The sequence below is a fragment of the Strix uralensis genome, chromosome 3, assembly GCF_047716275.1.
Source record: "Strix uralensis isolate ZFMK-TIS-50842 chromosome 3, bStrUra1, whole genome shotgun sequence".
NCBI classification, from domain to species: domain Eukaryota; kingdom Metazoa; phylum Chordata; class Aves; order Strigiformes; family Strigidae; genus Strix; species Strix uralensis.
In genome coordinates this window covers 85,069,808-85,086,528 of record NC_133974.1, presented here as the reverse complement: position 1 = coordinate 85,086,528, position 16,721 = coordinate 85,069,808, and the positions used below count along the sequence as shown (strand labels likewise).

General features: G+C 39.8%; 1 protein-coding gene across 2 annotated transcripts in view; it reads left to right on the top strand.

Annotated features, from left to right (window-relative positions):
* The first annotated feature begins 172 nt into the window (after positions 1 to 172).
* The window catches only part of ARID4B (AT-rich interaction domain 4B), a 93,449-nt gene continuing 76,900 nt past the window's right edge, over positions 173 to 16,721 (top strand). For both annotated transcript variants that reach the window (XM_074863158.1, XM_074863157.1), the window contains exons 1-2: positions 173 to 458; positions 1,646 to 1,707. In XM_074863158.1, the coding sequence (XP_074719259.1) occupies positions 1,702 to 1,707 (6 nt within the window). In that variant the 5' untranslated portion in view covers positions 173 to 458; positions 1,646 to 1,701. The remainder of the gene's footprint in view (positions 459 to 1,645; positions 1,708 to 16,721) is intronic.

Sequence of the window (16,721 nt, the reverse complement as noted above, 5' to 3'; positions counted from 1 at the left end):
CGAGCGGCGGGCGGGAACCGCGTCACCCGTGAGGCCCCTCGGCGCCGAGTCTCAGTTTCCATAGAAGTGGAGAAAAATGATGTCAGTATTTCCGATGCGGCGGCCAATGGGGATGTGGGGGGGGCGGGCTCTGCGGGCCGGGGCCCAATGGAGGAGGCGGGGAGAGGGGCGTGCCCGGGTCCGTCCGCCCGTCCGTCAGTCAGTCGGTGTGGGAGGGGGAGGGGGACCGAGAGGCTCTGAGCCCAACAGTCACCGCCGCCGCCACCGCCGGGTCCGCGCAGGACGGATCGGCTGCGCCGCGCGGAGCCACCGCGAGCAGAGCCGTTGCCGGAGCGTTGAGCGGGGGCTGAGGCCGGCCGAGGGGGCCTGGAGCTGAGAGGAGGCTTCGCCCCGTTCCCTTCCCTCCCCCCCGCCTCGGGTCGGGGGAGTAGCGGGCGGGCGGGCGCCGTGGAACAAAGGTAACGGCGCCGAGCTGGAGAAGGGGCCCCCCGGCCCCGCCGCCGGCGGCCGGGGAGGCGGCGCGGGGCCTCGGAGGGGCGCGGGGCCGGGCGGCGGCGGCGGCGGCGGCGGCGGGGCGTGCGTGCGGGGGGGAGGGGGGCGGTTGTTTTTCTCCTCGTAGCGAGACTGCGGCGGGACTCGCCGATCCTCCTTCTCTCCCCCCCCCCCGCCCCGAACACCCAGCGGCGGGGCGGGGGGGAGGGGGATCGGGTGCCGCCTGCGTGCGGGAGGGACCGGCGGCTTCTCCAGCCCCCTCCGCCGGGAGAGGACGGAGCCCCCTCCTCCACACACACACACACGCTCACGCACACACGCTCCGTGTCCCCGCCGAGCAGGTCGGGCCCCTTTCTCCCCGCCCCCCTCCCTCCTCGTCCCCGCTCCCTTCTTTTCTTCTTCTTCCTTTTCTTCCTCTCCGCCGCCTCCCGCCCTCCCTCCCTCCCCCCCCCCCCGCCCGGACCCGCTGCGCCGAGCCGGGGAGTTGCGGCTGTTGCTGCTGAAACTCCTGCCGCGGAGTCAGCGCTTTCCTTTATTTGAGGGGGGGGGGGGGGGGGAGGAGCCGCCGCGATCCAGAGCCGCAGCCCCTACAAAAAGCTTGTGTGTGTCGGGGGGGGGGGGGGGGGGGAGCTGCTCCAGACACCCCGCTCCCCCGCCGCGCACACAGGCACTCTTCCTCGTACAATGGAGGAAGAGCCTCCCTTCCTCTCTCCTCCTCCCCTCTCCCCACCGTAAAGTGGGGAGCGGGGGCTTCCCAGGGCTGGGACCCCCGCGGTCCCCCTCCCGCCGCTTGGTGCCTGGGGAGGGGGCGCAGCTCCCCGGGGAGGCAGCCGAGGCCGCCTCCCCCCCCCCCGCTCCGCGGCAGCCGGGGAGGTTGGGGGTGGGTTGTTGTTGTGGCAAGTTTCTCCTCCTCTGACAGAAATGGCGTCAATGGCAGCGAGTGTAGGGGAAGCCGCGGTGTGTGGGAGCTGGAGGGGAAGCAGCGGCCGAGGAAAGAGGGGAGGGGGTTAACCGGGGAGAAAGGGGGGATCCGGGGAAGGAAAGGGGGAGTTTCGGGAGGAGCCCAGCGCCCCCACCCCGATCCCTGCCTCCCCTCCCCCCGCCCGGTGCGAGCGGCTGGTGCGGTGCCTTAGCGCTTTGTTTTAAATTCCAGGTCCAGCCTCGGCCGCTCAGCCCCTGTCGAGGCTTTTACCGCAGCCTGAGCTCATCATGAAGGTAAAACACTCGCTTGCGTGCCTGGGAGGGGAAAGAAGGGAGGGTTGCATGAAGAAATGCTGTCCTATCTGTCAGTCCATCTGTCCCGACCCCGGTGCGAGGCTCGGTGCTGGTGCAGATCCAGACTGCGGGCTGCTTCGCCCCCACTGCTGTGTTTTGGTACCTTAGCTCGTTTGCTGACGGTGGGGCAGGCTTTGCTCTGCCGCGTTACGCTGGGGGAGCCTCTAAGTTCGCTGAGTGGGGCTTGTTCTCCTTCAGAAACATTGTTCGTAGGAGAATAAGGACATGGCTGCCTGGGCTGAGCTTGCTTCATGGAGGAGCAGGGGACAGTCACCCTGCTCGAGAAAGTAGCGTTGCAGGGGAAATGCTGGCTATACAACCGAGTTTACTTGAATAGAGGGTAAATGGTAGATTTACTTACTTTCTATTTGTTAATAGGAGTTTTGTTGAATGAATAATCTTGCTATGATCACGGAGGGTGCATGTAAGAGATTCTCTGCAGTGAAATGATTGCTGTAAGGTGCAGAAAGATTTTCAAACAGGTTCTAATTTTCTTCTCAGTGCCGTGTAGTAATCACATACCTCATTGTCACTGATTTTTCTCCTCTTAGGCCTTTCTAGACTACTTATTTTCAATATATTATGCAGGTTTTATAGAAAAAAAATCATATCAGTGGAATAGAATGATTTCTTCTGTGTGTGGCAAAGATCTGTGTACCTAAAAGTAGTTTTTTAACAACTGGGTTTGTTAGTTTTTTTTATCATGTTGCTGATATGCCTTGTTCAAACTGCCGTTTATGTTACCATGACCCCCATGTAATTCAGCTCCCAGTCCTGCTGGGCTGCAGTAAATCTCATTTCAAATTACTGTAAATCTTATAAAAAAGTTGGTACAAACCTTTGATACATGATCTCTTTGCTATTTATTAATAAGAAGAGCAGTCTGTATGTGGGGTCTTGCACTATCAGAGTTGTGCCTACTGTCTGTGAATGAGTATTATGTAAAATGTGTACCTGGTACTATATTCACTGCTGGAAATGGTAAATGATACGGACTGTTTTAATTTCTAGATTGACCTGAGTTACTGAGTAGCAAACTAAGTTTTTTTGAATAGCTGTTAAAGGTTTAGCATGTTGGGTTTTTTTTATTTGGTGACTTAATGAGAGTATCTTTCAAAAAATCATGTTTTAATTGCTCTCCCTATGATCTCTCTTTAACAAGTGTTAAGATCTAAAATACTGCACACGTCTTTCTCATTAAAAGTAAACTATTTATGAATTTACAACAACAGGCTGTTGAAATAGTATGATACGGAGCTTTCCAAATGTGGCTTGTTGCCTGGTGGAGATGCAGGAGATGGAAACAAGAGAATAGGAGGCAGTATAGGGAGGTTTTTTCCTCCAGAATGAAAACCACTTACTTATATGACAGTTAAATTTACATACATTTCTAATATTCTTTTCCCATGTAAACAAATCTTACAGTTACCATAGAGATTACGTTCAGATACTGTGGTTATAGAGCCATATAAATATGTAGATAGACGGTTGGGAGGATGAGGAAGTCGGATCACAAGTGGAATGCAAAGTGTTCTGTAAAATAGTGATAGAGACGCACTTCAGGCTGAATTGAACATACAGCAAATGTTTAAATTTGAAGTAGCAAACACAGAAACCTGTTAACAGAGCCATATTTTTTTTAAAAAAGATCCCAGTTTGCTTATTCTTTGATCAGGTTTGAGCTACTGTTGCACTTTATTTTTTAAAATCTGGATTAATTCTGCCAGTGTTCAAACGCTAAGTTTAAGTCTGCAATTTTTGCAATTTGTGTGTGTGTGGCGTTAAACTTACATATACTTGAGATAACTCCCCAGTACTTTATTTACTGTGCCCTGTAATGTTAAGTGAGGTTAATCTGTAAGTCATTACATTAAAGCTTTAGTTATTACAGTGAAACTTTTAACAGAAATTTCTAAGATTCAACAGTCTAACCAAGACTGTTTTTTAAGATTTTAGGAGTAATACAGTACATTAGGCTTTCTGCATGGCTTAAATTTGTAATTTATTTTCTAAACTTACAAGGATATAAATTAGTCCAATAAGAAGCAGTAAGGGTGTTTAAGAGAATTACTAGCTTTCTGTTCGTATCACCACAAGGTAGCATTGACTATACTAGATCAAGATACTGTTTAAGTATGACTGTATGTTTGTGTGCATTTATTTTGTAAGTTATTGAAAGAGTATGCCTCAAGGACACTTCAGCATGTAGAGGATTTAATGCTTTAAGGCCTAGTCTTACTTTGAGTCTGCTGACTTCAGACTTGCTGCCGACTGCACGATTGAGGCCTCTGTTTTGATTTATGCCTTGGTCATTCTTTCAGGTGCAGAGGGTTGTGTATTCTGGTGCATAGAGCATTAGAACTGGATTCCTTGTCAGTATCTTTGTCTCTTTGGGTGAACTCAAACAACTCATTTAGCTTTATTCACTAGCTTTTCCTATCTGTGTAGTATGGAGAGAATGTTTATCATTCTTTGTAAAACACAGGTATATTTAGGAAGAGCACCAAATCGTATGGAGAGAAAGCTGTAAGTCACTCCTGCTCTTACATTTCAGAACCCTGTGAGACAAGAGAGGTGTGCTGCCTGCTAAGAGATTGCCACCTCTAAAGCTGTTGGTGTAATTGTTCTCCCCACAATAACCCAACTTAATCCAATCTAAGTAAATAAAGTTCCTTGTATAAACTAGTAACTTTAGCCTATGAAGTAGTCCTCCCGTGGACTGCAAAGACCACTTGAAGGCAGTCTTGAAATATCTTGAAACCTATCTTACAAGAAGTATTCAAGTCTTGACATAATTGTGCTCATTATTTTGATGTTCTACTAAATCAGGCTTTTTCCTGTGTTGAACAACCTCTGATAGTAGTTAATACAGTTGTACAGATAATGTCTAGGACAAGTCATATGTTGTAGTGAAGCTTTTTTTTTTTTGTTTAACTTAAGCACCTTCTGCTTAAGGTCTTTTTGCATTAAGTATGCTTCGGAAGCATGTAGAATCTGATTATTTGGAAACTAATTGCGTGCCATCAAATTACTACTTACTAAGTAGGTAGCGGTATATATAAAAACATTATTATATTTTGGTTTTACTTTTTCCCCAAAGTCAGGAAATAAACTCCAGGAAAGCAGAGTTTCTGCTTTTAAAGAAAGAAATAAACACAAGCTCAGTTTCACCAATGATTTGTACTAAGAACTACTGTAAATGCTCCTGAGATTTTTAATATGTATAGCGGCATTTGCTTGATATTTAAATATGTGAACGAGGGTAATATACCCACTGTGGTTAAAAAGTTCACTGCTGACTGGAGATAAAAATAGTGGATGTCCCAGAAGCTAAAGCAATGGACTATGAAATAAGTGATCTGAAATGTTTTTTAAAATGTTTTGATGCTATTTGCATGTTAATGTTTTTCAGTCTGCAAAATATGTAATATTTAATGGTTGTAGATATTTCTGTTTGGTAGTCCTAGATGTTCCTGAGTGCTTACTCAAAGCTGCCACGCTAACAAATTAAGGAAGCCGTGTACAGTTTATGATGGATTTTTGTTTTGTTTTTAATTCATCCTGAATTTATATTTTTTTTCAGTAGTCTTTCCTAGTGACTTCTCTAGCTATCCACAGAGATCACTGGTGCACACTGATGCTGTAACTGCTTTCCCTTAAAGCCAGTCAGTCTGTTGCTCGTATTCTCTGCCAGTATAGCAGAGGACAAAAGTGAAATATCTAGTAAACTTTTCAGTCACTCATTTCCAACTTCGAGCACAAGTCAGCTGAAAGTCCTATTGCTCTTGTGCAGGCTGGAAAGCAGTCATGGAATGCAGTGACCTTTCACTTTCTGGTTAACTATTTGAATTACAGCAGAAATGGAGATTTATAAAGGAAGAGTACCACTAGTTTTTGTACTGGAGGTAGGAGAACAGGTAAGTCTTAAGAGATGGTGTTCCCCTGTCATTTGTTTTTGCGTTATGAAAAATGATTTTTTTAAATTCTGATGTTTCAGTTTGAACAAGTGATCGGGGCAGTTATTGACTTCCTCATGTTTGCATAATTATGTAGAAAGGAAAGCAAACACCACTTGCACCAAGCAATTACAAGGCATGTTGGAATAATCTATGTTATTTTGAAATTGGTTATTTGCACTTTTGAAATGCCAATCTTAGTATATTTTACAGTGGCTAAACAACATGGAAGTCTTGAACTTAAATCTGCATGTTTAGTATGTTGATACTGAACTCAGTAGTTGAGTATGTTGATAAGGACTCAAAGTTAATTAGACCCACCTAGTGGAAAACAGGCTGTGCTAGACTGAGAAGACTGAAGTTGTAATAAACTACGGGCAATAGAAAAGTTAAGTTGCCTGTATGACTGTCTTCAAAGTTGGTGAAGGATTTTTGGATCAACACTCTCACAGCATTGTTGTAGACTGTGCTGTAGACACAGACTATTGTATCAGGATACTGTCTAAGAAAAATGTTAGTAGACAGAGTAATGAATATGCATATCTTCACTAGAAAACTTTGAGGTGGTTATTCAGTTCACTTTGTAATCTGAAACAAGTATTGTATACATGTAGTGCAGAAGCATGCTGTGATACACATTGTGTGTGTGTTTTCAAAGAAATTCTGCATTGTAGTTGAGAAGTCTTTCAAAACAAAATGCAATGGTTTTGAGGCATTAAGCTTTACAATCACTGTCAAATAATCTGAATGCTCCGCTGGTCATGTAAACTGAAAAAACAGGGCTAACTTTGAGAAAGGTGGAAATGATACTGTTGTCGCAAATTGGTTTCAAATTTTTGTTTAAACCCTACAGATACACATATTTTCCTTAGAAATACATGCTTTTATAATAGGTTGAAGAATAAAAATAAAGGGAGCTTGAGATTTGCTCATTTGAACAAGGTAACATGTTTTATAGAAAAAAATAGAGCTTAAATTTACTTGGCACCCTAATGTTATACAGACCTGTCCAAATGCTAGATTATTTATCACGTCATACTTACTTGAAAGTAGTTAACGTGTTGTGAAATGCAGTAGTAGGTTCTCTGCAGTTCTACTTACTATAATAGACACTTCAGCTGTTTTTACAGAAATGTACAAATCTGAATAAACATGGATCTTGAACTGTTTTTGCCCTAAATATGATTCAGATCACAGTTGAGAAATGTCAGTAAGTCAAGACTTGTATGGCTGGTTGCTTTTTAGTTGATGTGTTTCAGTAACAAATACTTATTTTCTGCCTTTCCTATTTAGCACTTCCAGTGTTGTTTGGTTACTGTGCTTACTACCACTCACTGGATATTTGCTTGTGTGTGCATGGAATGGATTTTTAAAGACTTTCAGATTTCAAAAGGCATCTAGGGAACTAAGGAAAAGTGTTTAGCCCTATGCATGAACTAAATGTTAGTGATTTAATAAGCATTAGAATAATTATTTTAAAAGGTTTTGATGGAAAGTCATAAATCTAGATGGTTTGGGTTTTTTTGTTTGTTTTTTTTTTGTTGTTGTTGTTAACACGGGGTGACCAGATGAGAGAATATTTCAGGGAATTCAAGTATGGAAAAGACAGGAAGCCACTTTGATATTCTATACCTGACAAGACATCTATTTTCCTTCCAAAGATTAGTTTGAACCAGGGCGAAATTCGATAAAGCGCCATTGTGCTGCTTTTTTTTTTTTTTTGGCTTGGAAGGCAGCATGTAAAGCAGTCATGACCTGTTTAGCAAGAAGTGTTTGTAAGCAAGCTCTGGAAAGGCAGCTGTGAGACTGTCAGAGCAGGGTGTTGCTGAGTTACCTGTAGAAAACTAGGACTGAGGTGACCTGCCTGCATTATGTGTGACCACTGTGTGACAGTGACTTCCTGAGTGAGTGTATATTAATTAATTTAATGGGGAGTATTGTGTTTTGAGGTTTCCTGAACCTGTGGGGAGCACTATGAAGAAGATTTTTCTTATGAGCTAAGCAGAAACATTGTAGTACTTAACTGTGAGAAGGCATTTTCCTTACTGTGAGCAAAAGCAGTAGTCATCTCCAGTTAACCTGGAGTTATTTGCTCCCATTGCTGTTGTCTTTGAGTCTCTTTGTGTTCTGGAGCAAAGAGGGTAGTCAGTACACCAAAGAAAAGATCTTTAAGCATCCAGAACTCCCAAATTACATAGTCTTTGGTGACATTTGCAGACCACCTTAAGGAACATGCTATTTAGAGACAGCATTCATTAGTTGTCATTTCAGCTAAGTGTGAATGCAACATCTATAGAGCTCTGTTGCAGAGCAGATGACCCAGGTTGGACTACCTGGTGAATAACACTGTTCTTGGGCGGAAGAGTGAGTTTGCTGTTCTTCTCATTGTTTAATCTGTTGGTTTGTTCCCCAACAACCTACAGCAAAGGATTTGGTTTCATAAGCAGTTTGTCAAACTTGTATGGTCATGGAAGAATGCAGTCTTGTCTCCTTCCACTCCTGGCTGTTTATTCTTGTTTTTTGTGCCAGCAGTCCATTGGTGTGGTCCCAGAGTGGACCGGATCGAACTGAAATTAACTCAATAACAATCATATATATATACTCTTCAGTTGCAGCCAGTCCCTGACCTGGCTGACGCCGACCATTGAGGCAGAGGAAGGAAGGAGAGGAAAGCAGAAGTGCACTGAGACTGATTTGAATTAGTTTAAACTGCTTGTGAACACACGTTCTTCCCTATCCCTCTGCCAAGTTAGCAGCTTGCAGTCATTAGGCTAAACATTTTGTAAACTGTCTACATGTGAAATTGCCATAGAGGTTTTTCTAGGCTTGCTCACTAACTAGAACCCTGCACTTTTCTATAGGTTTGAAATCCACATTTTCTAGAAGGTGTTAAGTGAAAAGATTAAATTGAATTGATGCTATGCCTGAAGGTGACAAATAATTTTTTTTGATATGATAAGCATTAATTTCAAGTTCAAAAGATGGAGATGTTTTTAAAAAGAGATGGAATTAGACCATAGAGTATTTTAAGTATTTTTTAAGGAGGCCAACATAAGCTTTGCTTCCCCGCCTCCCCCAAGTTCTAATTTAATACTTGGAAAGAATACCATTAATAATAATGTCTTCCCCATCCAAACTAGAGAAACAGTTGGTATTATAGTTTTCTACAGAAAAATACTTATAAATATCACATTTCTATCCTGTAAAGGTGACAGTCTTCATGTAACTAATACCTATTGTCAGAATGTATTAACATAAGTATTTTTACCAATGGGTGGAAGAATTAAGCAATTGTGCTACCTTTATTCCAAAGTAAAACGGACAGAAATGATAATATGGGGAGAAATTACATCAGTCTTACTTTGATAAGGAAATTGAAGAGAATAGAAGTCAAGCTTTTGATTCTTTCTATGTTAAGAAGGCCCACGTATTTATGGGTAGATTAGTGGTGACGCAGTGACAGTCAGGAGTTAGTGGCAGTTGGAGATGGTAGAGTAAGGTGTACAACAATTTCTGATTATTACCAGAAACTTAATGCAAGAATTGGGATGACATTTGTTATCTTCCTTTCCAAGAGCTGGCATTCTCATTGAGCTTTTGTCTGGGATCCTTTCCCTTTTCCCTCTTAGATGCCCTTCTAATTTACTATTGTTCATTGTTTACGCTGTCCTTCCAAGGGCAGGGAAGTGGGATTTGACTTCAGCAAAATTCAGAACCGAGCGTATCTGATGCAAGGTTTCAGCTGGTAATAAATAATGCAGTAGGGAGTAATTTTGTTTGTTCGTTTGTTTTTTCACATTCTCTTCTGATCTGAAAAAAGTGTTTCAGTTTGTGGCAGGGCAACCTGATCCACTGTGATAATTTTTTTCTCTTCAGATTTTCAGCTCTCCTCTCAGCAGATTGCAAGTGCTAAATCTTTTATTTGTATATTTAAAATAGTCCCCTTCATGTTTTCTTAAAGATACATGTAGAATACATTCTTCTAAGATCACGAAGAATGCTTTAAATTAATATATAATGGTGAAAGACAGACTTTCCGATATCTTGTATGAGTGTTTTAAGTGAAAGAGTTTTAGCTTAATCTTTTTGTTAATGCTGTGACACTTAGGTTAATGTAACTCCTTTCCTGGGAGAAATAATAAGGGGTTGAGACATTTTGGAAATGAGTACATGTTATACCAGCATTTCAGCATTCAGGAATTTCTAACGGAATATGTGTTTTCAAGTTTTAACTTCTTTTGCTGCACTCCTTATTGAAAGATAGACGTTGCTCTAATATTAAATGAATATTACCTCAAATTACATTACTAAGAAATAAAATATATATAATTCTTAATCTTTGCATTCCCATAAATATAAAAGCATTTTTGAAAACAGCAATACTTTTATAAATTTCTGCTTTAATTTCTTTAGAAGGTTGTCATGCTAGATGTGTGCATTGAGGGAGATAGTGAAGTACTTCAGCATAAGTAAAACCGCACTATAGTTTAAAAATTAGAGTATGATATGTACCAGTATCTTACTGCCTGGAACAGACACAAAAATGGAGACAATAATTCAATGTTAAGTCATTTCCATTTTGTGAATGCAGATTTATTCTGAGGTGCTCTTCCAGAGCTTTATAATGACAATCCACATATGCTTACCCATAGAACATGATTTGGGTAACTGTGCAGTGTCTTTGTCTTCTTCGTGGAATTTCGTGCCTATTTGCCTGCAATGTTGGACAATTTAAAAGCTTGGATTCATTCCTTTACTTACAGATTACTAGTACAGCTTTTACATTCCTAAAAATCAAGTAGTACAGAAGATGATGTCACCTGATGATGGACAGTATTGGATACATGGGCTGGAACCTGCAAAGATTCACACTTCAGATGTCTTCTATTGGTCTACTATTCTTGATCCATTAAAACAGGCTGCTGTTTTAATTGTCTTCCCTGAAATAATTTTAACATTAAGCTCCAGAAAGTATTAGTATGTATATTAGATGTCTATCTGCAGTAATTCAGTTTTTCTTTGTTGGTAATTCTTTGGCTGTTGAGCAAATATTCTGATTCCAGTTTACTTTGCCTGATGCTAGCCAAAATGTTTGTATTGATAAGTTACACGTATTTCACTGTATTAAAATAAATCTCTTATTTCATACATTGACTTTTCTCAGATAATACAGAGTATATATTTATATGTACACTTACTAGTGTAGGGTGATTTACCTTTTTAGAGGCAAGTAAAGTGAATGAGTTGCTTTTGTTACATTCAGTATAGTAAGAAAAATTCTCATTTGACGTCAGCATAATAATCATATATCAGTGATAGATAGGTGTATGTCCTGCTATGACAGGCTTTTTTCACTGGTAATGTACATGGCATCGGTAGCATCTAGATAGCAACTCAAGTGGTAGTAGGTCAGCTTTAAACAAGTGGAATGTTTTTATTTCTATCTCTTCAGTAGCACTGATTTCAGTTCAGTAAAATTATACTTACTCTATTTTGCATTAAAATAGAGAACAATCCTACCTGTTTCTGACTGGAATAACTTGTTGTGCAACAGCACTTAATTGAACATTTGAAATGGTGTAATAAAATCTTAATTATGGTCTGACAATAAATATCAAACATAGCATCTATTATGTGGAATAAAAATCATTCACGGTACTTAAGCTAGCCTGATCAAGTTTCTCTTGTTGTGTATATTGTATTCACTTATTTGGAAATTTGAGGAAGCAAATCAGCTTTAACGATCTTCATAGAAATATATACATATTAAAAAAAAAAAAGAGAAAATGGTAAACTTCAGGTGCTGGATTCCAGACATATCCAGATATAGTCCCAGAACATCTTATTGCTGTAGCTGAATATCCTTACTATGCTTGCTCAGAATTAATTGGGAAGAAAAAAATACACTGTGATACTTGAATGCCATCTGTAAATGGGACTACCCTGTGTTTACAGGAAAACTACTTAGTCTTAAAGGAACTGCAGCATCTTTTCTTTTGTCTGGCAGTTTCTCTTAATACAGCTTTTGTGCTCACTGAAACAACACTCCAGCCAAGTACACAAATGAGCATGTGGGCACACATCAAGTGCTTAGAAGGGTCAGTGTGAACTCTAGCTGGATATTCTACTTTTGGCACTGGTGATGCACAATATTTCTGTGAAAGCAGATATTACAGTGGGCCGCTTAGTCATATGATAATATTGGAAGATTAGGTTTATTCTTTAAGCTGTGTATTTCAGAATTTCTCTTCAATTATCTTCTTAGGCTTAGGGAAAAAATGTTGATCATAAAAATAGAATTTCATTGACGTGTAGTTGATACTGTAACCTGCTGATTTGACAGAGACACTGATATTTTATTGATAGGCATTGTGCAAATGCTGTGTTGTGTTGGGTATTGAGGACCTCTTGGGATGCCTCTTGTTGAACTGTTGAGAACAGAACAAGGTTTCATGTGGGAAGTGGCAGTAGAATTGTTGACGTGCAGAAGACTATCAAGTAAAACTTAGATAGACTTTTCTCTTTCACTTTAGTAATCCTAAATGTTACTTTTTGAAAAGAGGCTAAAAAAATGAAGGTTTTAGTATAAGAGGCTTAAAGACTTTTAAGAAAAAAACCTGGGCTTTACAGAGTAACTTCAGCACACTTGAAAGCAGTGAATAGAGTCTTATATCACCTATGCGACTTCAAAAATTTTACTTTCTGTTCTTCAATATGTTGAAGAGTTTTGTGGAATCAGAGCAAGGATCTTTCCTTAAATAGCCACTCCCTGGAAATGGCTGCCATTAGTCACAGGCTAAGCTGGCTGAAGATGTTTCGGAAACAGGTGCAGCGATGAGTAGCCAAAGAAACTGAAGCATTCTGGGTAGCTAAATTGGATAAAAGGTATGAAACGAGTAGTGTAGGTCCTTTAATTCCTTAACTTTTGAAAGGTAATCTAGTTGAATGCTAGCTGCTTGTATATTGTTCTTACTTCCTATAGTGCTACAGTGGCACTTTTACTTTCTCTGTAATACACATCTAAAATATGTTGAAACTATTTGTAATTATGTAGCATTTGACAAATCTCCTTTTCAATTTATCGTCAACTGGTTATTTCTCTTAGTATCTGTGTTACTTTTAATGCTTGCACTCTTGGTTTGCTATGGGTATTTTCTGATGGAAATTTCTTCAAAGGGTTTTCAAATAGTAGAACTTAATTGGACAGGAAAAGCTTGTATCTCTGCTTTGGATAATTGCCATATTGATTATATTTATTTTTTTCCCAAAACCTCCTTTCACAAACATAAAGCTTCAATACTGAACTCTTACATTTAGGTAAAGAATAACTCTGGAAGATGAATGCTGTTGTGGAGAGGGATAAAAAAGAGAAATGATCAGTTTTCTTGTAATATCTTTGCTACTGATTATGCAGGAATATTTGGTCAGAAAATGTGTTGAGATCGGAGAGGAGTTTGTAAGTGTGCTTATATTTGTTAGATTTCTGTAAGTTACGAATTGTGTTCCTACAAGTTAGGAAACTTGTAAAACTAGCTCATAGAAGAATATTCTTAAAGGAACACTGTAGTTTTTATGAGGAAAAAAGGCAAAAAATAAAAATTATGGACTTAAGATTTCAGTCATAACTTTTTTTTTTTTACCCATGTACAATTACACTGGGTTACATACGTCTTCCTTTAGAAGACATAGTTCTAGTATTTCTTTCTCTGTTAATCTGGGGTAAGTGGAATATGCAGATAAGTTGTTGACTTTTCACAACTTGGAGGATGGGGGGGAGTTGTTACAATTTACTAAACAGTTTGAGGAACTCTCTGAAAGAAAAGTGCACTGTGAAAAATAATTGTCTATATTTTTCTGGCAGATTACATTAGTGAAAACAAAGTTTATTCAGTCGAATGTTTTGCCACAGCAAGGCTTTTTAAATTTAGCATCACCCATAGCAGCTCAACCAGAAGTTCATTTTAGGTGTGGGTTGCCTTGTGCTACAATTTAGGAAAGCAGCATTGCAATTTCTGTTGGGATAACTTCAGGTTTTCTTATTTGCTGCTTCTCTTGGGAAGTTTACAGTGCAATGTTGTGCAGAGATACCTATGCCAGTATGGAAGTTGTCTGCTTGTCAGAGTACAAAGCTCAGCATGAGTTATAGTTTACCATAGTTTTTTTCAGGTAAATTACTCACTGTAATAATTTCTATGCTGCCATGGCTATCCAGTGTCCGGCTTAGTTAAGGCATCTATGTTCTGCAAGAATGTACATATATATCATATGTCAACAGTAGCCCAGTAGGTGCTGGTGAGAAAACACCAGAAGATTTAACAGAAAATAATGTTCTGTCTTTTCTCTTCTAGGCTCAGATAATTGGTTATGTGGATTATATAGCTACGTTCTTAACCAATCTACTGTCTGCTCTTCTTGACTGGGAGCTTTCTGTAGTCTTAACCAACCATTTTATATTAGTGGCAGACTAAACTTAATTTGAATCTGTTTCAGTGCTGCTTGGATGTTTCTGCATAGTGCAAGTGTGTGTACAGTTATGCTAATACTTCTCTTTAACCTTGCTTGTGTCTGACTCCAAAAGCTGTCTTCTGAGTGTCTTTAATGCAGTGGTTTTCAACCAGTGATCTGCAGGTGCTGAGGGTTCTGTAGCCTGCTTTTAAGGAGATCTGAAGATATAATTAAGACAAGCAAGCTTGTTGGTAGGTCTGTTCATTATTCAGGGACCTATAGCTTCACTAGAATTTTGGGGGAAAACCAGTACCTTGAAAAGTTTGAAAAAAACTTTGTCTAATGCAGCTTTTCTTTTGTAATTATATTTATTTGCTTATATATATTCCCCTCTTTCTTTGTACACATAATAATAGTAGATACCTTAAATTCCTGGGTTTTTTTCCCCTCCCTTTTTTTTTACTGGGAGAGGAAGCTGAAGGATTACTTGACTATTTTGAAAGATGTACTATCTTTCCATAAAGATACATAGATATATCTATATCTGTGAAGAATGGTATTATGCAGGTATATATTTGTATTGTAGTAAGACTTACAGGCAGTTCAAGGATGGTAAGACTGTACTCCATACATCATAAAAAGATAGCCTCTGCTTGACTAAGCCTAAGGTACTACTGATGTTTCGCATGTGTATAGTTATTTTATGCTATTTGTATCTTAACTAATGTAATGTTAAATAATTGTTTATTAGGAAGAAGAATCCTCTTTATTGGAAGCTTGGAGAGAAAAATCAGTATTTGCTAAGTGTGAAAGAGAAAAAGCATAGGAAAGGATGATCTTCAGGACACTGAAAAATAGATCAAGAATGTATCATGCCAAATACACTGCAAAGAGATCAGTATAGATATTCCTATAAAGCATAATAGTTTTAATTTATGCTGAAAAAGTACTAGTGGTCAGGGTGACATTTAATTATATACACACCCCCTACCCCAACACGTATCTAGAAATTATCTACAGTTCTTCAAAAGGTTGTTGGCTAGCTTGCCTTTGAATTTCATTCCAGTTTTATTCTGTTAGCTGTTTCAAGTGCATTATTGTGTCATAGGGAATTCCAGGAAGACCAAATAGAAGGGCTAACTATTTTTAATCCAAAATATTGCGTGTATTAGTTGTTTTATCCAAATGAGATGTGTTTTGTTAGCTCTTGTGTAATGTTTTCCCCTGGAGATGTAGCAGGTTACTGACTAGAAATACGAGGCTAGTTTAGACCAGGAGTGGAGATCTGCCAAAATGTTCCAAATAAGGATTCGCTTACACTAAAACTGAAGAAAAGTCTAGGATTAGGGTATATCTAGTTGAATTCAAAGATCATCCAAAACCCAAAACAAATGAAAAATCTTTGAGTTTGGCTGGTTTGCAGAATGTGAATCTGAAAAGTTATTGCTGGCACTGATCTAGAAGGGAAGAAAGATTATTGGTCTGTGTATGCTAAATCTGCTGAAACCAGAGGAGAAATTTGAGGACAGTTCTTGCAGAGCAAGTCACTGGAAAGGGAAGGAGAGCCTGGTTTGACTGTTCTGAAGTGCATCTTCAGGTTACGTTACTTGTGTTTGGATCTTAGTGAATCTGAGCCTTATGCTTTTTCTGAGATGAAAACAACTTGTCTGGAAAAGCAGAAGAAAAGTAAAAGGCAAGTTGGTGGAGAGAACAGAACTTTTTTCTGTAGATAAGGTATCTTTGTGCTATATGCTTTTAATTTAATATAGTCTGAAATGGGGATTTAGATGACTATCTCCACCAAGTCTGATTTTTGCAGAAGAAACTAGATGCTAGAGGTATAATTGACTGAAATGACCTTTGTAATGATACTTAGCCTTCCTTTAGTTGAATTTTTTTAATAGCAATGTCAGGCTCTGTGAAGGGGGGAGGAAGTCTGCATGGCCATATTCCTGTAACTGTAGTGTGTCTTTGAGTGCATGTGCTGCGTCAAATGATGCTAATGGGCTCCCCAAGTTAAGTCCACGCAAGACCATGAGACCGTTGAAAGAGGAGGTCTGAGGAATCTTGCTTGTCCAGCTGTATGGTTCTGGAGAGTTTTCTTGTTCTACTGTAGATCTCTGCTCCTTGAAGGCCTTTTAAAGATTGCCTTAACACTGGGTCATCGTCTTGGTACAAGTTCTCTGTAGTCCAGTCATTAAACATCACACTTTCTGGAATGTCAGACCAAACATATTGTTATTTTTGACAGGATCGATCCCATTTATAAACTGAATTAAGCCAAGTTTCTATCTTGTGGGAAATTTTAATTTTTTTAAAAATTCATCTTGAAACTAATTCTCAGTTTAAGATTGGACTTCTTATTTTATAAAAACAGATTAATGAGTAAAACCCTATTTTGTTTGGTTCTGTAATACAGTGGTAACGGTGCTTTGCTAGATTCCTATAAAAATCAACGTTCAGTCTATCCTTACAGAATGCTCAGTTGAATCAGTATTTTTACATCTGAAAAAAATGTTTTACTGGAAAAGCTAATACCTGCTTTGTTTGCAA